This window comes from Festucalex cinctus, chromosome 21, assembly GCF_051991245.1.
Source record: "Festucalex cinctus isolate MCC-2025b chromosome 21, RoL_Fcin_1.0, whole genome shotgun sequence".
NCBI classification, from domain to species: domain Eukaryota; kingdom Metazoa; phylum Chordata; class Actinopteri; order Syngnathiformes; family Syngnathidae; genus Festucalex; species Festucalex cinctus.
In genome coordinates this window covers 13,668,302-13,692,852 of record NC_135431.1, presented here as the reverse complement: position 1 = coordinate 13,692,852, position 24,551 = coordinate 13,668,302, and the positions used below count along the sequence as shown (strand labels likewise).

Genomic DNA, 24,551 nt, shown 5'->3' with positions numbered 1-24,551 from the left:
GGGGTGGAAGGCTGGCGTAGCGTGCCAACAGATCCACAGGGGAGCTTTAAGTTTCAGCCAAGTCAACATTTATTCAACGACTGATCTGAGCTATACTGTGATTGCAACAGATGCAAGAACAACCCAGAAATAACATCATATATTTCATCGCATCCTATTCAATTAGGTCTATCCCTAAACTAATTAAACATTAAAGCTTGACAATCTACCGTTGCCCATCTGTCGAAGACACCTGCTTCCTGGTTTGTCAAAGCCTGGAATTTACTGCTTCAAACCAAAATGGCTGACTTCCTGTCAATTTCAAATACGGGACTTTGAGACTTATTTTTTTTTTCCTGTCATGACGGACACGACACCCCAATTTTTTGTTGCTCAGCAAAATAGGCGCGGACGGCTGAATTTTTCAAACTTTCCAGGGGGTGCTACTGAGTGACTTTTGCTGTCAAATCCATATCTCTTAGAGAAGCAGAATGTGGTGCATGCTGCATTCTGTCGCGCATGCAGTCTCTCTCTCTCTGCGTGTGCATGAATAAATGATGACGCTGGGCTGCGAGCGTGGCCGGCAGGCAGGGCTCATGCGTGTGTGTGCGTTGCATCTGCCTGCCGCACACAAACGCTCTCTGTGCAGCCGCCATTGCAATTCCGAACACAAGCGCCAGTGGAGCCGGCGAGCGCGGTGCGTGTGTGCGCGTGCGGTGTGTGTGCGCGCGGATGCATGACGGCTGCGACCTCGCAGGCAATCTGGATTAAGAGAGAGAGCGGGGACGAGAGAGAGGAATTATAGGAACATCTGGCCGCAGTCATTCGCAGGGGCTGTTCAAAACAGCAGCTCCGTTCTCCTCCTCTTCCTCTCTCTCTCTCTATCCATCTCGCTCTTTTTTTTTCTTTTTTTTTTTTTGGAGGAGGTGAGGCTGCCTTCCCCCGAGCGATGCTCACTCCTACCCGGCGTGGCGGATCTCCTCTTCTTCCTCCCTCCTTGAAGGGCATCGACGGGGCTGCCAAGGCCGGCCACATGTTACCGGAAGCCAGGCGAACGTGTGCGGGACACCTGCATTAATTCGCTCCCTTTATTCCCTCCTTCTTCCGAGGGGGAGATGCCGGACTTCTCCCTTTGACTGTGGGGCTGGATGTGTCCTCCGCAAGGTAAAAAGAAAATCTCCCCATAGATGTCAATCAACTCTTGTGATGGGGAGGGGGTGATGTTTAATTGACTTGAGGTGTGTACTTGCATGCAGCACTCCTGCAAGGTCAGAAAAAAAAAGATGGATTTGAGTTTTTCACACAGGCGATTAGCTGCGAACACCGGGCTATAATTCACATAAGATGTCTGCTGCTATGGGTGTTTTATTGCCGCTGCCCCGAGGATGCGCTGATAGCCGCTATTGATGAAGCTTCTCAGTTCTGTTGCCACTGTCAAGTGATTTAAGCCGAGATGATATGCAAATGACACCTCAGTCACAAGGTGTGATGGCGTCTAACACGGGGAGAGCGTGCAAGGCTTCCAAAAATTGTCTCGAGTGGAGAACGTACATATAAAATATATAGAAGGCGTTTGATGCGGTTCTAAAAACAAATAAAAAAATGTTCCCAGGGGCTGGGCAGAGTTTACTCAACTGCAGAAGGGGTGGAGGCCTTGTTTGTGCAATTGGAGTATAAAACTAAATTTAAAAAAGGACTAAAATTGAGACATGCATAAAAGGGGAAGAAATTAGGCATTCCACAACATTGTGTCGCGACTATATGAGAGAATATACTGCAATGTTAGGTTGTTTAAAATGCCATCTCCACACTGTACGGTGAACTTTACACTGCGGTAATAAGAGGCGTAGCTCCCTGGAACTTAAACAAAGACACACACAACATTGTGGAGCAACCACATGTCAAAACTCAACTAGAATAGTATATTAGCCTAAAGACATCATCTCAACATAAATCATATATAATACTGAACAGGGAACTCTTACAAAATGTGGTATAACCGAAACATGGATGCACACAACCTTGTGGAACAACCACGTCAGAATCTACAGAAATGTAAATAGTCACCAAGGACGGTGTCCCCACAATTATCTTCAACACTACACAATAAACCTATTTACAACCTGTGGTAACAGTCAACACTTAACAAACAAGTGGAATATAGCTGCCCCGAACATAAACAACATGGACACTCACAACATTGTGTAGTTGCCACAGAACCCCCGCATAGACTTTAATACTGAGTTGGGAACTTATTTACTACACTCAGTAAGACTTCATGAGCAAAAGTAATATGTAGCCCTGTGGAACATAAACATGGACGCACACAACATTGTGGAGCGACCACATGTCAGAATCCCACAAGAGCTGAGCAAGGGAACTCGTTTTGAGCATACATTCTAATGCCACATTTAACAAAACTCTTTATTTGAGGCCTGCATTGTGCATGGACGCGCACAACATTGTGGAGCGACCACAAATCCAAATCTTATGGGACGCTAATTTGCATCGCCACATTCGGGGAACTTTTTTTTTTTTTTCTTTACAATATGCTCCACACGCGGAACTGTTTATGTGTTTTAATAGGAGCTGCTGTTTTGGTTAGCAACTGACTACAAGCTGATTCAAGATGGCTGGTGGAATAAATAAGTCATGTAGCTTCTTGAGACTTGGATGCACACAACATTGTGGAGTGACCACATTTCATGTGAGTCTACTGGAATGTTAATTAACTTGTTGCCAAATAACATAAGATCATCAGCACTGAGGAGGGTGCTTCTGTTTTGGTTAGCAATGGAGTTCAAATTGTATCAGCAATTGTAAAAGAAAACAAATGTGCTTTTTTTCTTTATTGATTATGGAGAAGGCAAACCCATAAGAAATGAGGAAAAAAACAGTAAGTACTGGATTGCTAATCTTCATTTAGGATCCCATTTCAAATCATCTTTAATACATTGCAGAGAAGTCTGTTTACGTGATGTGGTAGGTGCTGCTGTTTTGGTTAGCAACAGAGGTAATTAGTTACTGCTGGAGGTGCGATTCGGATGCATCCAGTCGCTAATTGGGGTGCGGCATCTGTTAGGTCACTATGTGAGCAAACACGGTAATAAACACGCTTCATCATATTTTTACATAAATTAAGGATGGCGTCTCCTTGCCTCGTGTCAAGTCGTTAGTCATCACGTGGTGTATTATTCCCAAGCGCCCGCAGGGCATCCTTTGAATCCTCCGTGCGGGCCCACCACACCTCGTTTTTTTATTTTCTTATTTTTCCCACTCACATGCTTCACACGCAGACAGGTGATTGCTTGACCACGTTTCACTTTCAGTGACCTACATTTGGGTCTCGTGGGGATATATTTTCATATAGGAGGATGTATACGTCCATTCTCCTGTCAAAAGAAAGAGTCTTTAGTATTTAATTGTTAGATTGTACTTTTTTTTTTTTTTATTGTCATTCATGTGTGTGTCAAGGGTTCCTGCTTGCGATGGGGGGCTCATTTGATGTATTCTCTCGTATGAGTCCTGGAATTTTCCCAAAATGTCTGACTTCCTGTTCAATTTTGGGCATGAGTCCTTGAGACTTTTTCTTATGTCTTGTCATTGGCACGATTGACATATCCACCCAATTTCATGTCAAAGTGTGAAACTGGTGTCAGGGACTGATTTTTGTCAAATTGTGGTCATAGACTTATATGTATATGAAATATGTAGCTTGTGCTCGTCGCTACAATGTAGGGGAAAAGGCAATTAAGTAAGTTGGCCTATGGATCTCTTCAGAGTCTTGTTTGATATGTATGACTGTTTGGCGGCCAGTTTGGAGTTTCTGTATTCATGGCGTATCCTCAAACATGATCGTTCAAAATTAATGACATGCTTTGATCACATAAGATGGCAGAAGCACAAAAAAAACAAAAAAACAAAAGCTGGTTTGCACTTTATTGACGTCTATCCGTCAGTGTACCTGCTACTAATTGAGACTTTTTTAAGTAAATTACCCAGTAAGAGTTTGTAAACGTACAAGTGGTACTGACCCGTTAACCAAAATGGCCAATTTCCTGTTCTATTTTGGGTACTGGTCCTTGAGACCTTGAGACCAGTTTAATATATTTTGGTAAAAATGGTGCTGGGGACTGATTTTTTATTTTATTTTTTAAACTTTCCAGGTAGCGATGAGTGCTTTTTATGTCAGGGTAGGGAGGTCATGTCACCTTTTTTTAGTTTGGTCATGTGACATTCGCAAGCTGAGCCGTGATAGGTCATTACCTGAGCAACTGTGATGTCATTTTCAGTCGACAGCAAGTGGCAGTTAAAAACGCAAGGCTTTTGCTGATTAATTCATCGTCCACAAACGCAATATTAATCTGAATACTGTTTAGACTAGTAGTGCAGCCACATACAACATATTATTCAACATATTATTATTATAGTGATTTTTTACTTGACTTCCCTGTTAATTAATGTAAAAGTACAGTATCAAAGAGTTTTTCTTATTAAAAACACTTAACACGACTTGTATCTCAAGGCACTATTGTATTATTTTTTTCCAAAGTAGAAAACCTATTTTAAGAAAGATGTGTTGCTATCACTTTCAATTTAGCTCGTCCTCGTTTTGCCGCAAAACGCGACAAAGGAGCTGTTACAGGGTTTTGTCTGCACGCAACGTGGGAAGGGATTGAACTTATTTTTCTTTCACTCCTTCTATACATAAAATCCTCCATGCAGCGCGCCCGCGAGGAATTAAACGGTCGAATGAGAGTGCGTATCTCATATTGATATTCCAGAGTGCTTTTCAAGGTTTCTGTGAGAGAAAATCCCAGGTCATAAGCCCCCTCCCCTCACATCAGGGGTGCGATCGCACGAGAGCGGCGGCGGAATGCAGATGAGTGTTTGAGCTCCGTCTCCTGCCTGTTCTAGACAGCTAGACGTCGGAAAATATGAGGAGGGTTGCGAGTCTGTTTGCTCCTCGCCATCCTACCCTGACTTTCGCTTGCCGCTCGGATGCCGTGCGAAGGAAAACACTTGCAAAATGGCAGGGGAGACTTGTAAATGCTGATGAACAGCACTTCTCTTGATGCACCAGGGTCTGCTTAGTATGACGCACACACACACACGGGACGATACCTTGACATCCAGTCAAAACAGAGAAATTGCAGTTGCCTCCAAAATTGCATATGAGATGCCGTCCCCCACCTGAAATGAAAAGGAAAAAAAACAAGAGTGTTGTGTTGCACTGCAGCATATCATTGCAATCAGAGGTTGGTTGGAGTAGCCACAAACTGTATTGAATAAGCATCTTATAAAAATTAACTCATTCAAACCCAAAAACATGTAAAACCGTTTTTTAATACTTTGTCTTTCACAACCAAAAACGTGTTTACACGTTTTTTGTTTTTTTTTAATACAAGAGCATTGATGCAGCTTCTGACATGAAGAGGTGGCTTAAAGCAACGTCATTTATTTAAAAAAAATTAAATAAAATAAGGCCAGCAGGTGGCAGCAGAGTATAGTAGAGTTAGAAGAGACTAACTTTCTTTTGGTAGATTCCATGTATTTATACCAATAGAAACAATATTCTGTAGGCCTTGCTAGATAAGTCAAAGTCCAGTAAAACAGCCGGGAGCGAAGTGGGTTGCTTCAGTGAAAATGGCTGAGAGTGAATGAGTTAATGATATGAATCAAGTAAAAGTAAGTAAGACTGCAATTTTTCAGTGAAAAATTACTCAAGTACATGTTTATTTTTTAATCAAAGCATGAAGGTCACTGAGACAAAAATATAAAATAGTCATGTGGAAATTTTGGTATTACCCAACAATATCACTTTACCCGAGACAACAACACAATAAATTTTATAAAATAACACAATTAAGCCCAACAAGAACCTTCCTAAATTAATTTCTTTGTTTACACTCATGAAACAGCACAATAGGCTCAAAAGCAGAAATTACACATCCGTTCTTTTCCCTGTCCTTTTCACAAAAAAATAGTCACTTGCCTGTGTGTGAGGCCATGGAGAATTTGTGTGTGGTCATGTGACCACCTGGCTCTCTTTGATTGGTCAAATGGACTCAAATGTGACTTCTACTTCTGTTGGATTGGTGAAACAGGGGCATGACTGCACCCAAGGTACAGTCGTGTTTTGCTCTTGCAATTTTCCATGGTTTCAGGCTAAGTGGGGAGAGAATGTTATTACCGTGAGTTTTTATTAGGGATGTAAAGATAACGGCAATATCGCGTTATTAAAAGTGCCGCAATATATCGTCGTCATCATGTCACAATATTAAAAGCAGCACATCTCTTCCAAAAGTCAGGTTGATTTTCATTTGTGCAGTTCTAGCACCCTCTGGTGGCTAGTTTTTTAGTGCAATTTAATTTTCACGAGGCATGTTTTGGCCCTTCTACGTCTAAAATCCACGCTAATGGTCAGATGAGTGGGAAAGTAATATGCTTATGAACCAAGTCAATAGGCCTATGTATTAGCAAGTAAGTGCCTCAATATTAAGTCTTATTAGATTTCGTAGGTTGTTTATATGCATTGCTGTAATGTGCAAACCCCAATATTGTGTTGTTGTTTTTTTAGTATGAGGCTGAGCTCTCTTTTTTTTTTTTTTACAATATTGTGACCTTTTTTGGTATCGTCAACCTCCCCACAATATTGTTGTGATAATTATCGTATCATGAGTTTCAAATTGTGCTAATATCATATTGTGATATTTGGATATGGGTACATCCCTAGTTTTTATATAGCGCAATACTGTTAATTGCAGTTTTTCTTATGAAAAAACCTGTTAAAAAGCATATTTTGTGGGGGGGGTTTGTAGGGGCGGATGGAACGGATTAGATGTATTTCCATTTATTTCAATGGGGAAAGACAATTTGGGATACAAATGTGTTACTTGTGTCTCAAGTCACGTTTGTATCTATCTAGATATCAAATTTTAATGGATTCTTTCTTGGCAAATGTGCCAACAGTATAGAAATTTCCATGGTAATGTGTTATGGTTCGCTCGGTTAGTTAATTGGTTGTTTTTTGGCTAATCCTGCCAAGGGCGATCAAAACAATACCTGCAGGCTTGGCCAGCTAACAATAAGAAATTGATGCAGCAGTAGCATCAGCAGCATTAGTGTCAACGGCTGTCTCTCACCATTAGCAAGTAATAGCACCCTGACAATGTTAGCGGGCTTTAAAGCAGAACCTCATTTGTTATCCGTGACTAAATTGTCCGGGTGCTCTCTCTCCTCTGGGGATTCTTTGTTATAAATGTCATTAGGTGATCTTGAAAACCAGCCCCCCTCCCCTGATTGCATCTCACCTCCCCCTCACGCTCCCTTCAATGTGACGTTTTTCAGTGTTGCCATGGCGTCGCGGCTGTCACCCAAGAGTTATCGCGTTCGGAGGAGCGTCACAGCGCATGGAGAAGTGTTAGCGAGGCAGACGTCGCAGAATCTATGCTGGGTCACTTTCATAAAATGCTTTGCTGGAGCCGTTTTACAGCCACCTTGCAGCTTGTTTTGTTTTGTGCAAGTACACACATCGCTACAATGGAGCCAAATTTGAGCATTTCTGAGTCAGCAAAGGCCTGATTATCGGATGCCTCGAAAGGATTATCCTGACTGATCCCCCTGTGGTGTGGGGTACACACAAATTGATAATTGGGCCAAATCTGAGCATTTTCTCGCCATTCCGATCAAAGTCAGCAAAGGCCAGATTATCGGATGTCTTTGAAAGATTATCCTGAGCAAATATCCTGTGGTGTAGAATGTATCCATCGAGGTACACACATAGACAATTGGGCTGAATTTTCTTCCCCTGTGATCAAAGTCAGCTAAGACTCGATTTTTAGACCTTTAAATGATGCTGATCCTGAGTGATTATCCAGTGATGAGGGGTTGGCACATATCAACAATCAGGCAATATGTGAACATTTTTCTTTCTATTTCCATCATAGCCAACAAAGGCTGGACTATCGGATGTGATTAATAGACTGATTGTCGTACGCTATGTGGTCGATAATCAGGCCAAATTTGAGCCCCCTGGTGCATGATGTTGTTATAATTAGGAACAACACATTTTTAACAAAATTATAAGCACATTCAAATTACATCTACAAAAATTCTCAGTTAGCATTAATTTTGTGCGTCAACCTCCAACTCATATTAGCCGCTCCTGGTCAGAACTAGATAAGTGGAAAGTATAATTTTATTAGCGGTGATTTATAATACGTTGATGCCTTATAATGTGCTCAATACGTACAGCGTATAAACCTAATTTGCATTATTTAGCCAAATCATCTGCCATCGATGCAGAAAATAAGAATGTTGCTCATATTAGCACAACTTTTGTCATGAGTCTCTTTTTGGAAAAGAAATGCTAGCGGTGTCTGAAAAATTGCTAAATATAACAAAAACATTGCTAAATTGACAACACTGCAAACACAAGTCGTAGCTCTTGCTTGCTGCCTTGGTTATACTCGCATCCTCTCGTGTGCATGTAAAATGAAAAAGAGAACTTTAAATTAAAGCGTAGCGTACTTTACTTTGACTTCAGGGTCACTGTGAGGGCCAGTCATAGCCTGTGGATATGCTGGATGTGGCCCCCAAGTCATACTTTGCCCAAGTATGCCCTAGCATCTCAAAAAGATGATCCGGAATGATTATCCTCGAGTTAAAAGTCATTTCATGGCAATTGCAAATGTTAAACCTGTTCAGTATTTAGGATATCCAGATCATCTTCCGAGATGGACCCATCATCAATTCTGTGATTGTGTCATGAATCTGAAACGCATAACCAATCAAGAAGCTCGTTGTAGTTGCGTATTGGAAAATATTTAACATTTACAATTGTCGAGGGCGATTTCTGAGCAGGGGAAAATCTGTGTGTCTTTGTCTACTTCACTTTAGCTTCTTTTTGACAATCCCATTTGCCTCGCGTGACCTTCCCATGATTCTCTGACCGGATGCCGGCTTGCCGAGGCTCTCTAGACACAAGTTGCAGCATCGGAAAACATTTCCCCCGTGCCCCCCGGTCGTAAGGCGAGTCACGCTATGCTGTGCTTTCTGTTCTCTGAGAAGGCCGCCCCTGGGAGAGAAGAGATATCCACTGCTACTGTAAACCACTGCTATGCTGCAGTCGCCTGTTTCCATAGATGTGTGAGGGGGGGTGAACTGCCTTTATTAGGCAGCGATCCGCCCACTGGAGCGCACGTGTGGGCGTGCGCTGTCAGTCTGTTGTGTACTACGGGGGCGCAAAGACAAGCTGGGAGGTAGTAAAGCAACATGTGATTGACTGGGCAGGAGATGACGGTCAATGCGGTGCTTTTTTTTTTTTTTTTTTCCAGGCTTATCCGCGGCAAAATGAGCACACCCAATATGCAGGATAATGACTTTCCGGCGTCGGTTTGACATTTAAAAGATGAAGAGCGTGATTGATGAGCACGTTGATTGATTATCTGCTTATTTGTTCGTGTACCTGACGAGCGCAACCTGTTATGCAAATCCCAGCAGAACGCCAGTAATTAAATGCAAATTAGTGGGGACGGTGTCGGATATCTCCTGTCCTGTTTTGGCGGTGCGGGGGATTATGGTGGTAACCATTCGCGTCACGTTCAACCAAGTTTTCCACGGGAACGGGCAGAGGGAGAGAGAGCGTGAAAAGGCCTCAATCTCCACACACTGAATCAATATCACGTCTTGAGCGCAATTTGAGCCTGGAAGTTGCAGGTCGTCTCTGCCTCATTGCACATCAACAGAGGCCTTGTCAGTCAGCCTCAGAGCAGCACGCAACATGGAACTGCACCTCAGAGCCTCATCAGCATATCATACACATCTCGGATCTTCGTTAGCAGCATACACACCTCATCAGCGTCAATGTGAACTTCGCTTCACACTAACGAGAACATATACACCTCGGTTCCTCGTTAAAAACATCTCATCTATGTCAATATAGACTTTAGCTTAGATCCTCATCAACATAAACCTACCGTATACACCTCAGAGGCTCATCATAAACCTCTGTACATCCGATTCTCAACCATGAGAACATATCCTGATTCAAATGAACTTCTGTACTGCAAATCCTCATCAACGGGAACTTCCACCTCAAATCCTCATAAACATGAAGCTATGTACCATAGATCCACATCAATGTGAACTTCTGTACCGAAAAGCCAAGGCTCATAAACAACAGCCTACTTCTATAACTCTTCTATACACTACAGATTTTCATCAACATCCATTTCTATACCTCAGATCTTCATCATTGCCAAACTATGCATCTCAAGTCTGTTCGTATTCAACACGAACAGGATCCTCATCGCATAAAATCTTGGCAGACGTATTACTAAGTCTGCTTTGGTCTCTCCAGGTTGATTCTCCACTGACAATTTAGCGTGATGAGCTTGCTTAATTTCTCAGCCAAAAACACTTATCGCTTCTGAAATGTTTTCTTCCCGATCGTCAGGTGAGATCACAGGCAGGAAAGCGAGGCTGTCTTGGCATCGTGTTGGATTAAAGCACTTAAGAATACTTTTTTACCTTTCTTATGTAGATAGATATCTGGACTTTACCTGAGCAATCAGTTTTCTTTAACGTTGATAGCTGACAGTAAAAATAAATTTTATCTTTTACTTTCCTTAGTATCCAGGGCAATTGTGATGTTCAGTTAGCTGGTGAGCTATGCCCACAAGCTGATGAAAATGCATCTTCCTTTCTGATAGTTTGCTGACCTGGCTGCTTTAGAGTGCCTTGTTGTCAACTGTGAGTGCACGCATGTCATGGAGAGAAGGTGAAAGAAGGGGAAAAAAACACACCAAAATGACAGCCAGTTGTAGACAGGAGCATCTGGCTTAGGTGGCTGCTTTAGAGTGCCTCGTTGTCACCGCATGGAAAAGTCCTGCTACGATCAAGTGGGATGTTCCAGCCACTCAGAAATTTTAGTGGATATATTTTTGTGGTTAAAAACAGGTTGTACAAGTAGTATTTGAATGATTGTTGAGTGGGGCGTGGTTACAGCACATTCAGCGGACACACCCACAGAATCTGAGCGGAGAGGGTACGGCTTGATTTTGCATGATTTTGAAGCCTCATTTTGAATACTTGACAATTTTTGTAGTCATTTAAATTGGCCAGGGTTGTTAACAACACTCTTCTTTGTAGTGTGTCAAATGTAGAAGACATTCATTTCCACTTTACAAGGCTGTAAAGCGTAGACTCTGTACTTCTACTTTTGCTAAAGTCTACTTAGAGTCTTACTCTAGAGTACTTATACTTAAGTAACAGAGTGTGTCTGGTATGATCCAAAGACTAATTAATGAACAGATCATGGCCAATGTTGCAATTTCTGGAAATATGGTCTGAAAGACATTTCTAGCTTTCTCTTTTCAGCTCCATGACAGCATGTCTCAACATTCACACGTCATGATAATTTCTGTGTGGGACTGGGTGAGGGTGTCTCCTCACTGCAGCTTGATCAGCAGTACTCATAAGATATGTCATACCCAGCAGTCTCGCTGCGACAATATCATCTCTCCCTTATCATCATCATCACGGCGCGTTTCAAACCTGACCTCCTTCTGTCCTACATTCTCCCCGCCTGTCAGAGTGTAACCGCGGCCATTGACCCCCAAAACGTCGCCGTCCCGTCTGATGTTTTCTTCCTGCGTCGACAATCGAGGTTATTAGACACGTGTTGGCTTTTGGAATCATGGCAGTATTCATTTGGCGGAGCGCCGTGCTGAGGCCAGACTTTTATCCACGCTGTCAAGACGCAGTGCCGACAATGGAGGCATTACGAGCAAACCACCCAGCCATAACCCTAAATCAGACCTTTCTTGTCTGTATTTAAAGGTTAGTCTGTAGATTTTTACTGCAGTTATGGGATGGGGATCTCTTGCTTTCAGCATTTGATTGGATTGGTCTTCACTTTGGTGGGATATAAGACAGAAAAATGACTCAAAATTCCAGTTCTTGACAGTCGCTATACGATCTCCACTTGATGCTCTATCCCCTCTGACAAGTTCTCGGGATTCATCAAATGGATCTCTCGTTATCCCCCGTCTCAACTGTGTCATAAGTAAGAGTAGCGAGAGAGAGGGAAAAAAAATCAATAGCAAGGCTGAGCACATCGTCGCAGAGCCACTGGGCCCAATCATCCCATCCTTTTGGCCGCATGATCCCGGGAGATAACTATCTAATTCTGATCAGGCCCTCGGATGGACACTTCAGACTTTCATCCTTGTGTACGCAAACATAAAAGTGGCGGCATTAGCAAACCAGAAAGGCGGGATTGGCATTCCCAGGCCGGCTTCGAGACGTGAGCCCCTTTCAAACTGCCCGTCAACGCAATCTTGCTTCCAGTGAAACAAACTGCCACAGAATTCGTAGCATCAGAGGCCCAACAGAGGTGGGACAGTGGTTATGCGAATAAATAATCAGGACAAGTTTGTGAAGTTCAGCACTTGACTCTCACTTGTCCTGCCATTTTGTGTTAAAAGCATTTGTCACTGTTTAACAAATTTCTGATGTCTGCTGGCACAGACTTTTTTTTCTTTTTTTTCAATGTGGGCATCCACGTGAAAGAAACGTCCCTGATGCACTAAATTTTATAGAAACTGTGTGAAAGGGATGGTCATGACAAAAAGCAGGATTGGCGTTCATCAGTTGCAGTTAGCTCACACATTGTGATCTGTATGTGAAAGCTAGTCAGCTCTCTGATTGTATGCAGGTGCACACACCGGCTGACCCTGGTCTACAAGGTCCTCATTGGTTTGCTTTCATCCTATTTCGGCTCTTTTCTCCTAACAACCAAAAACCACTGCAACATTGGCCACGTGACAGCTTCAGTCGTACTGTTCCTTATTTCCAGACTGAACTGGATAAAAGAGCGTTTAGTTATACTGCTCCAACGCTTTTCAAACGGAGCTGAAACAAACACATCCTGTTTTGTTTGGAACAGGGACAGAGAACAGAAATCTATTGGACAGCGCCTGCGTTTTTAATTCATCCATCCATCTTCTATACTGCTTACTCTCACTAGGGTCGCGAGTGTGCTGGAGCCTATCCTAGCTGGAGAAAGGCGGGGTACATCCTGATACTGCATTAAAAATTCCTGTGCTTAATAATTAATTGATGTAAAAGTGTTTTATCCACTGTTTTATTTGTAATAGCTGTTTTGTGAGACTTATGCTGCTGACCATCTGGCCAGGCCATCGGTGGCGTGGCTCAGTGGTAGAGAAGTAGTCGAATGAGTAGTCCAATGTAAAGCGCTTTGAGGGCCTTGTAAGGTGGAAAAGCGCTATATAAATGAAGTAGCATTTACCATAAATGAGACCTCGGTCTTAACTGGTCTTGTACCTGGTTAAATGTCACCACTTTCTGCTTGTCTCCACACTAGTGCCTTCTATCTGGTTGAACAAATGGCGGGCAGTGGAGACTTACCTGACTTAATCTACCCCTCCCTACCGCTATCACATCACAATTATATAAAACATCAATACTACACCAAAACGCAATATAACAGCATGCAGCTGTGACCGCGTACATCATCTGGAGCAGTTCAGAATCAATATTTATCGGATAACATGACAAAAACATGGGGAAAAAAAATCTTACCAGAGATGCTGATTATTAAATTTTATGTGTCCAGATCACAACAGATGTGCTTTGCTCTGACAAGTCAATCAGCGGATGGACCAAAGTTGACATCAAGAGACGGATGTATGATTTGATTTAAAAAATAAATAAAAATCCATATGGACTGGTAGCAGCGCAGCCAAGTAAAATGCAAAATAATGAAAGGGACAGACTGTTGGGGATAAATTAATACAATTTCATGGAACATAAATATTAAAATTTAGGTTGTACATGTAGGTGTTGTTGGCCCTGATAACCCACTACAGGGTATCATAAAGGCTTCCTTTTTTTTTTTTTTTTTTTTTTTTTTTAAAGTGTTAAACGGCTCCAAAAACCATACAACACAAAGCAGCCATGCAGCTCTCTGAAGTCTGCAGGTGACTAATTAGTTCCACGTCTAATTTGCACGGCGTTCATTGTTTGCTGACCCCCTGCTTACAATTTGGACACAGTGCTGAGCCTATGATTCTATTTACAATCCGGTTGTAAAGCGCTTCAGGCTCAAAAGCATCTCTGTCTTGAAGGGAGCGAATTCCCCCAGCAAGACAAATGAATGTTTAATAGCGATGACAGCGCTGCGCAGTCTCTGCTCGATAAACCATTTCCTTCTATCCGTGTTTCTTTCTACCTTATCTTCGCAGGCGTAACCACGTGAATGACAAGTCCAATGGAGACCCTCCTGCTTTATCTGATGGTCGTCTGTGCGGCTGTCAAGGCCCACAAGGTTCAAGTCTGCCCCAAGCGTTGCGTGTGCCAGGTGCTCAACCCCAATTTGGCTACACTGTGCGACAAAAAGGGGCTGCTGTTCGTGCCCCCCAACATCGACCGGCACACGGTGGAAATGCGGCTGGGGGATAATTTCGTCACCAGTGTCAAGCGCAAGGACTTCGCCAACATGACCAAGCTGGTGGACCTGACGCTTTCTCGCAACACCATCGGGACCATCGTGCCGCACGCATTTAAGGACCTGGAGAACCTGCGGGCGCTTCACCTGGACAGCAATCGGCTGACGCGAATCACCAACGACACCTTCAGCGGCATGTCCAAGCTGCACCACCTCATCCTCAACAACAACCAGCTCACGCACATTCAGATTGGCGCTTTCAACGACCTGACCGCCCTGGAGGAGCTGGACCTGTCCTACAACAACCTGGAGAGCGTCCCCTGGGTGGCCATCCAGAGAATGTCCAGCCTCCACACCCTCAACCTGGACCACAACATGCTCAGCTACATCCCAGAGGGCACCTTCTCGGGTCTACAGAAGCTCAAGAGGCTGGATGTGACCTCCAACAAGCTGCAGAAGCTGCCCCCGGACCCCATTTTCCAGAGGTAAGTCTCAGGTCTTAAGTTCTCAACCTTCAAGTCTAAGTCAAGTTGAATCACACGAATACAACGTCAAGTCTTTCACAAGTTTTACGCAAGCAAGTTCAAGCCCTAGTACAGGCTTGTAACTGGTGTCCTCCACCTCTGCCATTTTCCAAAGAGCGGGGGTCTTGGCCACCTCGGGGATCATGGGGCCCACTTCATTCGCGTTGAGCTTCGGCGGGAATCCGCTGAGGTGCAACTGTGAGCTGCTCTGGCTGCGGAGGTTGCGGCGCGAGGACGACCTGGAGACCTGCGCTTCGCCTCAACACCTCGCCGGACGCTATTTCTGGACCGTGTCGGAAGAGGAGTTCCTGTGCGAGCCTCCTCTCATCACCAGGCACTCTCAGGTGTGACCCCCCAAAACTCTCGATTAATTCGTTGTAGCCTCACAGAAAATATCACACTTGGCAGACTTTTAAAGCTCACAGGAATTCCCTGGGCGGCTCAGTCAATAGGATTTTGTAAAATACATATACTGTAGACAAGTTTTACCAAAAATAAAGTCGGGTATCTATATAGTGATCATTTTGCAGAATTTCAGCATTTTGTCTTCCCTTGTGATCAAAGTCACCAAGGGCTTGATTAGCCGTTGTGTCGGGTTGACAATCGTAAATGTCAATGTTGTTCAGTATTTATGTTTGCAAAACTGAAGCAAGTCCCATTGCCAAGGCGTCAACTTTTAAAGGCTTGTAAATTAGGCCAAATTTACCCCGACACATCCCTTTGAATGAAAGTCAGCACAGAACAGATTATCGATGTCTATAAAAGATTATCCTGAGTAATTATCCTGTGGTGTGGGGTACACACGTGGGTCCGAAGCATTTTTTAAGTATTTTCCCACCCTTGCCATCAAGGTCAGCAAAGGCCCAGAACTCAGATGTCTCTAAAATGTGATACTCAGCAATTTTTCTGCGCTGTGTGGTTTGTGCAGACCGATAAACTGTTCAAATTTGAGCCTTATTACCTTCATCCTTTCTCCCGTACTGCTATTATAAATACTACTACCACTACTTTCTACTACTAATAATATTTTTTTACTACTGTTCCTACTACTACTACTACTACAACTACTACTACCACTATTTCAACTACTACTTCTACGACGTTTTACGTTTTACTATTACTGCTCCTACTGCTATTTCCAATATGTAGTACTAATTCGTCAATTACTACCACTCGACTACATCTGCTTACTATTACTTACTGTTATTATTATTACAACTACTATTCTACAGCTACTAATAATACTTGAACAATCTACCACTACTACTTCTACTTGGTCATTTTCAAGTGTTGCAAAACTTTACTGTTATGTGTGCCGTGTGCTGTGTTGATACACTACACAGTACACATTTTGAGAGCTGTATGCACACACTTGTGTGGCTTCCTCACGTTAAAACTCAGTACTGTATGTGTGTACCCCGCTTGTTGACAAGATTGTAATAAGCTATTTGCTGGATTGTGATAGATCTGCCATTACGGTGATGAGGTCTAGCAAAACATCCAAATAAAACGATCCAATCGAGGCGGCGCAACAAACAGCCGTATCTCACGCCTCTTTTACATCACGGCGGACGTTTATCGTTCACGCGTGTTTGCCGCCGTATCGACGCCCCCGCTGACGCGCTAATTCAACGTTACGACTGTGATCAATAGTCGATTACGTTTACAGCGAACAGAGCTGTAAAAGCCAAAACGTGGTCAATATATCAGCCTGATGTTGTTGTTGTAGGAGCTGCGGGCCCTGGAGGGTCAGAGCGTGACGCTACGGTGTAAAGCTCGAGGGGACCCGGACCCCATCATCCATTGGATCGCTCCCGACGGGCGACTCATGTCTAACTCTTCCAGAGCATCCGTGCACACCGACGGCACACTAGACATCCACATCAGCACTGTCAAGGACTCAGGTTGGTTTTGAGCGTACACAAGATTAGATAGTCAAATAAATACAAAAACACTTGTAAGGAGTTATTTTAGGCCGCAACTCATGCCAAGGTGCTCACATGCAGATTCACCCAATTCATTTCTATGGGGAAAATTGATTTGATTTGATTGAGCAAATTGCACAAGCTCAAATTTCACATTGGGTAAGCCAATTTGTGAGTAAACTGAACTGAGCTCATCATTATTTCAGCATATTTAATACACTTTATGTGACATTTTTTATTGGGGGTGTGCCATGACATTTTGCATTGTACTGCCAAAAACAGAGCTTTTAGGCATTCCATGTTTTCTTTTCTGTCTATTAGTCATGATACGCCTTTCATAGTACCTGGCCTGCATTCAAATGAAAAAGAGTGAAGAAAACAAGATGGCCTCAGAATTTTTTTGTATGTGATGTCGCATACTGTGGGATTTCTGTATATTTTGACAGTGGATTCATTTGATATATGTGCAAGTTTTGGAAGGTCAAAAACAAGATACCAGAATAATAATAATAGTAAAAATACATTTTTTACTGCAGAAACAGAATGGAGTGCTCATCAGCATTCACACATTGAATACCCCTTAGAACTGAGCCTCATCATCCTATTTTGCAGACAGACTAGTTTGAGACAACTACTGTATCGGACCTCATTAGCATGTGCTAAGTTATGACTCGTGAGTGTATGTATTTTTAAATTCATTTTCACATCACTCAGCTTCCATCTTCAAGAACATGTTGAAATATTTTGAGCTCGGTGAGAAAACTTTTTTCTTAACTAAATGTCAAACCACCGCTTTCCACGGTTTTTTTAATAAGAGCTTCCATTGTGGTTAAATAGTTACATAATGCAAAACCAACCAACCAACCAACCAACCAACCAAAACATTCCTAACAAAATATGAAACCATAGCTTGCCGTGGTTCGTTGCTTTAGCCTTCTTATTGGAAATGGAAGCCAGACAAAAATAGCACACTTGTAAACACACTGGTGATACTCAGTAACACATTGGTATGATTGTACTGTTGTTGTTTGTGTGGCTAAAAACAGATCTAGCTTCAAGGACATGTTAAAATATTTTGAGTTGGTTGTCAAAAAGTACATTTCATTTCCAGACTAAATGTGAAACCACACCTTGTCATGGTTAGCTACCTTTTAGCTTCCTTGCTAGCATGCCAGACTACAGAAGAATACTACACCTGATAAAACATTACACCTTGATCGTTCATGTGGTAAAACAGATTAAAGTGTGTTTAAGGGGCTTAAATATTTAAAGATTTGGAAGTGTGACATAACAAATGTCTCTTCAAATTGGAGTACCTCCACAGGTTAGCTACCGTGCGGTCTTTGTTCGCGTGCCAGAAAAGAATAGTTTGCATGTAAACACACCTGGGAAAATCACCAACACAACGTACTTCAGTTTTTTTAAATAGTAAAAACACTTTTAATGACCTGTTGATATATTTTGATATTCTGAGTTGCATGAGAAAACAAGCTATCACGATCCAGCTTGATTGCAAAAATAACAACCAATTGCTCAACCCACCTGCGAAACCCAAACATTGTGCCTTCCTTTCTATATTCAGTCGGGGGGGCGGTGGGGGAAGTGTAATTGTGCATTAAAGGAAAAAAAAAGGCTAAAAATATTTATTGACTTGGTGCTCAGTGTTCTTACGCTTAGCGTCTGAGATGCAGCACCATTAAATAGTCCAATTAACAAGTGCGGCTCAGCTTTTTATTACCTTTGTAATGTTCAACCTTTTGCTGCGTTTGTGCTAAATGAAGCTCGCTGTAAATACGTTTAAATGTAGGCGTAATGGACCTAAACAGTGTTGTTTTAAACGCACATAAACACATTTCTATTCTCAGGATGAGGGAGGTGGTGGGAAAATGTTTGGCCCACATTTTCAAAATGGACAGATGGGCCAGGTTATTTGTAGATTGAGCTCGGGGTCATATGTGGATTTAAAAATAGATTATTCTAATAATAATTAAAAAAAAAAAAAAAGAAAAAAAGCAAGTTATTGTCATTTAAAAATATATATATCATTAAACAGCTACTGTATTAATAAAATAATTCAAAATTGTTTTGTATAAAATCTATTTTTATTTTTTATAATATACAGTAAATTAATTAACCAGTTAAATAATAATACTAAAAAAATTAAATGCATATAAAATATATAATTTTATTGATAATTAATTTATAATTAGATTATAATAAATGAATACAAAAATCCACAGTATATGGAAATTTGTCATTTTTATTACAATAACTAATTAAACAGTTCTCAATAAATAAATATTTAATGAGCTCAGTGAATTAACCATCAGTCACCATTTTGAAATGTTTTTTTTTGTAATTAACAAGGAAATAAATATGTAAACATGTATATCAATAAACTAATTTTAAGTGCTAAAGTAACATAATTATTGCAGTCTCTTGATTCAGCTCAACAGGCTGGATTACAGAATGGAGCAAATTGTACTTTGTCCAACCCCGGATTAGAAATAGGGCCGCCGGTACTTGTAGGTTGCGATAAAAAGAAGCAAGCAAGGGCACTCATCAAATAATTTTACCTCTTTGCAGGGTCCTTCACCTGCGTGGCATCCAATCCGGCCGGCGAAGCCCAGCAGAAGGTGGACCTGGTCATCACGAAGCTGCCTCACATCACCAACAATACAGCCGCCGAGCAGGAACCCGACCCCGGGTCTTCGGACATTGCCACCGTGACCAAGACAGGGGCGGAGGGTCCAGGTGGCGGGGTGCCTCTGGGGAACACCAAAACGGGCCCGGAGAAGAAGGTGGTCATAGCCGAGGCCACGTCCACCTCGGCCATGGTCCACTTCAACTTCCAGAGGAACATTCCAGGCATCCGCATGTTCCAGATCCAGTACAACGGGACCTACGATGACTCGCTGGTGTACAGGTGAGGATTAAGGGTATACATTTGGTAACCAGGGGCACCATGGTGGTCTTGTGGTTAGCACGTTTGCCTCGCGTTCAGGAATTTGGAATTCTGCTGGAATTTGGAGGTTGGGTTTTTCATTTAACCCAAAACGTTGGGTCAAATGAATAACCCAATAATCACTATAGTTGAAACAACCCAGAATTGTACATAATTTGAAGCAACATTTGCGCAAAATATTTAACTAATCTACTGGCTTAATTCACCAAAGTGTCCTGCTAGGTAACTACTGTTGAGATGGTGATATACCAGTAATAACCCAATGACTGGGTTAAAAATAAACCAATTTGGGTTAGTTTTAACCCACCTATTGTTAGTGTGCTGAGAGAGGGGGAAAATGATTAAAAAATTACATGACTAGAAAACAATCTTAAAATAAAAATATATTTTTATGAAAAAGTAATTTGTATTATAAAGTTAAATAAGTTAAAAAAAAAATGAAGTACAAAATCTGAACATTTTTAGAGAAAAAATTTGATAATTAAAGTTGCAATATTATGAGGATTTTTCCCACAATTTATGAGAAAACAATGCAATCAGAATTACAAAATAAAATAAAGAAAACTAAACAAAAACCAACTTGTGTTTAAAGTTATGAACAAAACATTTCAATGGGGGGGGACTACTTTTCTGAAAAGTCGAGTTGAATGTGAGAAAAAGATGTAATTTTGGGAGAATTAAGTTTCAAGTAAGAAAACAAATATATTTTATTACAATAAAACCCTTAAATTAGCAGTTGGACAAATAAGCAAATATCATTAAGATAAGAAACTGTCATTTCAAGAGGGAAATTCTGAGAAAAGTCTACACACCATAAGGGAGCGTCAAACCCAATACCTTTGACGAGCTTTCCGCCCCAAACCAAACTTGCTAAACTCAAGTTGACCTCAACCGCTTGATTAAAACTGCCACACCCGTTGTTTTACCGACTCAGGAAGACACTTTAAGTCCCTCTGGGTATTTGGTCTCACGGGCTGGGACTGGACTGTCTCTGTGATTATTTGCGGTGTCCATTAATCCCATCAGGAGTACTAATGCACCGCATCCCACTTCTCATTCTTCAACTCATAATCCCCTTTTGCCGGAGTGTACCATTTACCGCCTTGATAATGCTTAATCAACAAAATCAAAAATAACAAATGTCAGCACTAAGCTGAAGATGAAAGCGCCGTCAGCCCGGCCGGCGTTTGGCAAAAAAAGAAAACGCATCCCAGGCGTCTTTCATCTCTTTTACTCTCTACTTAGACGCTCATCACCAGGACATGATAGGAAGAACGGCGACAAAAATTATGCAGTCAACAGCGTGTTTTTGGTGTGGAGCCGCAATGCAAGAAAGATAGACAGATAGACAGAATCCTTAATAGCAAACCTTTCATCACGAAAGACGCCGCCTCGAATGAATCAAACGTCACCGATGATGAAACGCAGGCACGTCTTAGATGGCCGACTGTCAACGTCCAAACAATCAACTGCATAATCTGTTGAGGCGCTAATCCAGGGGTGGGAAAATTTGATTGGCATTTAATTTTGAAGCAGGACAGATGGCCGAGGTCATTTCCAGAAAATGTAAAAACTAACAAAAATAACCCATTATCGTGTATAATATATAAAATAACTATTTGTATAATTATCATATACTGTATGTATATATGTACTTATACAAACACATATACGTACATAGTACGTACACACTCTAATCCCGTCCGTATTTTTCCAGAATGATCCCGCCGACCAGTGAGAGCATCCTGGTCAACAATCTGGCGGCGGGAACGCAATACGACCTGTGCGTGCTGGCCATCTACGACGACCAGGTCACCTCGTTGACCGCCACCCGGGTCATCGGCTGCGTCCACTTCACCACCGAGCCGCAGTACCTGAGGTGCCACTTCATGCAGTCCCAGTTCCTGGGTGGGACCATCGTGGTCATCATCGGAGGAATTATCGTGGCTTCAGTGCTGGCGTTTATCATCTTCCTCATTGTGCGCTACCGGGTGTGCAACCAGGGAGATGCAGATAAGGTTAGCCTGGCGCAGTGGCGGTCCAGCCCCCATCACGATAGAAATTGTAAATACTTTATTCTTAAAACAGATATTAGTTTAAGTTTAATGACAAACTAAACAAAAAAACTAAAGGAATTACAACTTTATACTATATCTTAGCTTTTCAGTCGATTAGCTAACGCAAATTAAAATCTATGTTGCGGTGCTATAAACCTTTCAGCAACTGACTGAATACAAACACAGACAATATAACTGTACTCACAGTAATGCCCCCAGGAAATGTATTGCCATCAACGAGGGTCATCACTCTGGTCCTGTGATGTGAATTTTAATTGACTCTGAAACACAGTGTTCACAGGATGATCGTATCTCATTAATCATCTTCCCAACAGGCTCTGGAGATGGGCGACATTCGTTCCCTGAGCAGCGACGGGCAACTTCAGGGCTGCGGACTCCCCAAGTCTCTGTCCAAGCAGGTCCTGCGTCCAGAGAAGAACGACAAAGAGTGTCTGCGAGTCGCTCTACCCCCCCTGGAGCCAGTCAAGCAGCGAACACCTGTTGTGATCTCCGCCGCCAACACCAGCACCGCCAAACCCTCCCTGCCCGACTGCACCGTGTCCACCTCGGCCGCCAGCCACAGTTGGCACCCGGCCTCCCCGGGTGCCCCGAGGGTGAAGCGCACAATCGCCCCGTCAAAACCGTCCGAGGTCCGGCGAGCCGATGCGCAAGCGGATGTTGAACTCAACAATGTCAACCGCAACAACTCCTCGGAACCGAAGGTGCCACCCATGGTATCCTGTGCCCAAGCGCCCAAATGGACTGCAGCTCCCAGGGTCCCGCGGGCACGCCAGGCCCCTCGCCAGTACATGACCGTTCCCGCGGGAGCCGTCAGGGTCAACCGCAGACACTCCCTCAACGCAGACTCATCCAGGGAGCGCTTGTACGTGGCGTACCCTAAAACCGGGGCCAGCCTGCGCTCCAAGCGAAGCCTGTCCATGAGTGGGGAACTACCGCAGTTTCACAATGCCGCAAACATTCAACGGGCCCGCGACAAGCTGTCCCGCTCCGAGTGGCTCCTGGAGAGCACGTTATGATTTGGAGTTTACTGACGGATTTTTCCTAAACTGGATTTGTGCCTGCTTGCCGGAGAACTGAATGCCATGTCGACAGCGTTGGCGCTCGGCCACTTGGGGGGACTTCGTGGTCCACCTCACAAATCAAAGGGAATACGAGCAGGTTTACGGACCTGCCTATGTTTTATACGCTATAACCAATCGACGTCTTCTTCACAAGTGGACCGCGAGAAGCACAACATGTATAAAACAAGCTCCTGTACAAAGATTTTCCAAGGCGTATAGCCCATGGAAAGCCGTGCCTTTTATTCGGTATCCTTGAAATCCAGCTGACGGTACAAACAAGTACGCTCTTTGTCCTCATTTGTAAGAGAATCCAGGGTACTAGTAGAATAACTGTCTTACTAATAACGCAAGTATATCTAATAATTTCTCAAACAACTTTCTATAAAGCTCTTTGAGAAGTTATTCCATATACATTAGATAGCCAGCTTCAGGTACATGTCTAGTACCGTCTCTATCCTCCTACAAAGGCAATTCAGAGCAGTAGTAGAACAACAAAGGCACACTAGTAAGACAACTTTGTTTTATAGTGCAAGGATATTGAATAAATGCTCTAATGGCTGTATGGAAAGGTCCAAGATAAACTAGGATGGTTTTGTCCTCACTATTAAGACAATGAAGCGCAATAGTAGGGCACTGTCTTTCTACGAGTGCACCCTTGTTGTTCGAGTAATGGGCTGAACTGTCTGACTAGTGCGGACAAAGAGCGTACTAATATATTGACCTGAAGATGGACAACAAGGATACGGAATAAATTCCACAACGGCTCCATTGGCGACCCTTATTGTCATTCTGAATGCAGTAACCCGGACACTCTGTACGATAAAGACAGACGAGGACTCGCCTCCGGGTGACCTTGGCGTGTTTTTCTTTCTTTTTTTTTTTGGTGGAGATAATGAATGTGCTTTTACATCCCAGACGCAGCACAATGCAGCACTTTTTTTTTCAGTGGCATGAGTTGACTCAGCCTGATACTGCCCTCCGGTTTGAATCGATCAAATCACTTTTATCACGTACTTACGTCAAGACCCGACGGGCACGGTGACGTTACGCAGGGATGAGCTTCAGACAAATGAAGACATTACCATGCTTCCTCCCAATCTTTTCTTTCTAAACATATTATCACGCTGATGTAAATTAACTTGTAAGAAGAACGAGCACAACTGGGTACTGGGAGGGGGTGTCAGCTCTTGATTTTGCTGTTGTTTCTGTTTGATGTTTAACAGTATAAATAAAGCAGTGATATAAGGGACATTTCACTTGGGATGTCCGGTACTACAGCATGTGTGTGTTGCTACTGGAGGGGGGGGGGGGCGGGGGGGAACAATCAAATGTTGCTTTTCTGGAGCAATTTTCCGCTGTCAATGGCAATCTGGCTTGGGTCTGGACCGCGGGGTGTGTTGGCGGGACGGCTGCGTCTGTTACATAAGCAGCGCGACATCGTCATGTCAGCGTGCCAAAAGTTCAATTCATGTTAACGACGTGACTCAGTGCCTTGTGATGACATCAGTTGTGAAAAAAACACACAAAAACGCAAATGGATTTGGAT

General features: G+C 42.8%; 2 protein-coding genes across 6 annotated transcripts in view; one reads left to right on the top strand and one right to left on the bottom strand.

The window, feature by feature from the left end:
* Positions 1-24,551, bottom strand: part of LOC144010786 (methylmalonate-semialdehyde/malonate-semialdehyde dehydrogenase [acylating], mitochondrial) — a 47,745-nt gene that overhangs the window by 13,943 nt on the left and 9,251 nt on the right. Inside the window, exons 3-9 of one of the 5 annotated variants that reach the window (XM_077511259.1) lie at positions 22,129-22,204; positions 21,236-21,850; positions 19,478-19,669; positions 5,975-6,147; positions 5,104-5,172; positions 3,138-3,371; positions 943-1,240 (exon numbers count right to left, since the gene is read on the bottom strand). The gene's annotated coding sequence lies outside the window, so the exon portion shown is untranslated. The remainder of the gene's footprint in view (positions 1-942; positions 1,241-3,137; positions 3,372-5,103; positions 5,173-5,974; positions 6,148-19,477; positions 19,670-21,235; positions 21,851-22,128; positions 22,205-24,551) is intronic. The other 4 variants (XM_077511261.1, XM_077511258.1, XM_077511260.1 and 1 more) reach the window with 4 other exon arrangements.
* On the top strand, positions 557-24,282 carry lrfn5b (leucine rich repeat and fibronectin type III domain containing 5b). Its single transcript, XM_077511256.1, has 7 exons — positions 557-1,143; positions 14,250-14,937; positions 15,092-15,320; positions 16,706-16,880; positions 19,488-19,827; positions 21,584-21,884; positions 22,259-24,282. The coding sequence occupies exons 2-7, from the start codon at positions 14,264-14,266 to the stop codon at positions 22,958-22,960; spliced, it is 2,421 nt and encodes an 806-aa protein (XP_077367382.1). The 5' UTR covers positions 557-1,143; positions 14,250-14,263; the 3' UTR covers positions 22,961-24,282.

Bases quoted from the DNA above. Each gene is read 5' to 3' on its own strand.
- lrfn5b (XM_077511256.1), top strand. From the start codon at position 14,264: ATGACAAGTCCAATGGAGACCCTCCTGCTTTATCTGATGGTCGTCTGT. The intron at 15,321-16,705 runs GTGTGACCCCCC...TTGTTGTTGTAG, and splicing joins TCATCACCAGGCACTCTCAG to GAGCTGCGGGCCCTGGAGGG. The intron at 21,885-22,258 runs GTTAGCCTGGCG...TCTTCCCAACAG, and splicing joins ACCAGGGAGATGCAGATAAG to GCTCTGGAGATGGGCGACAT.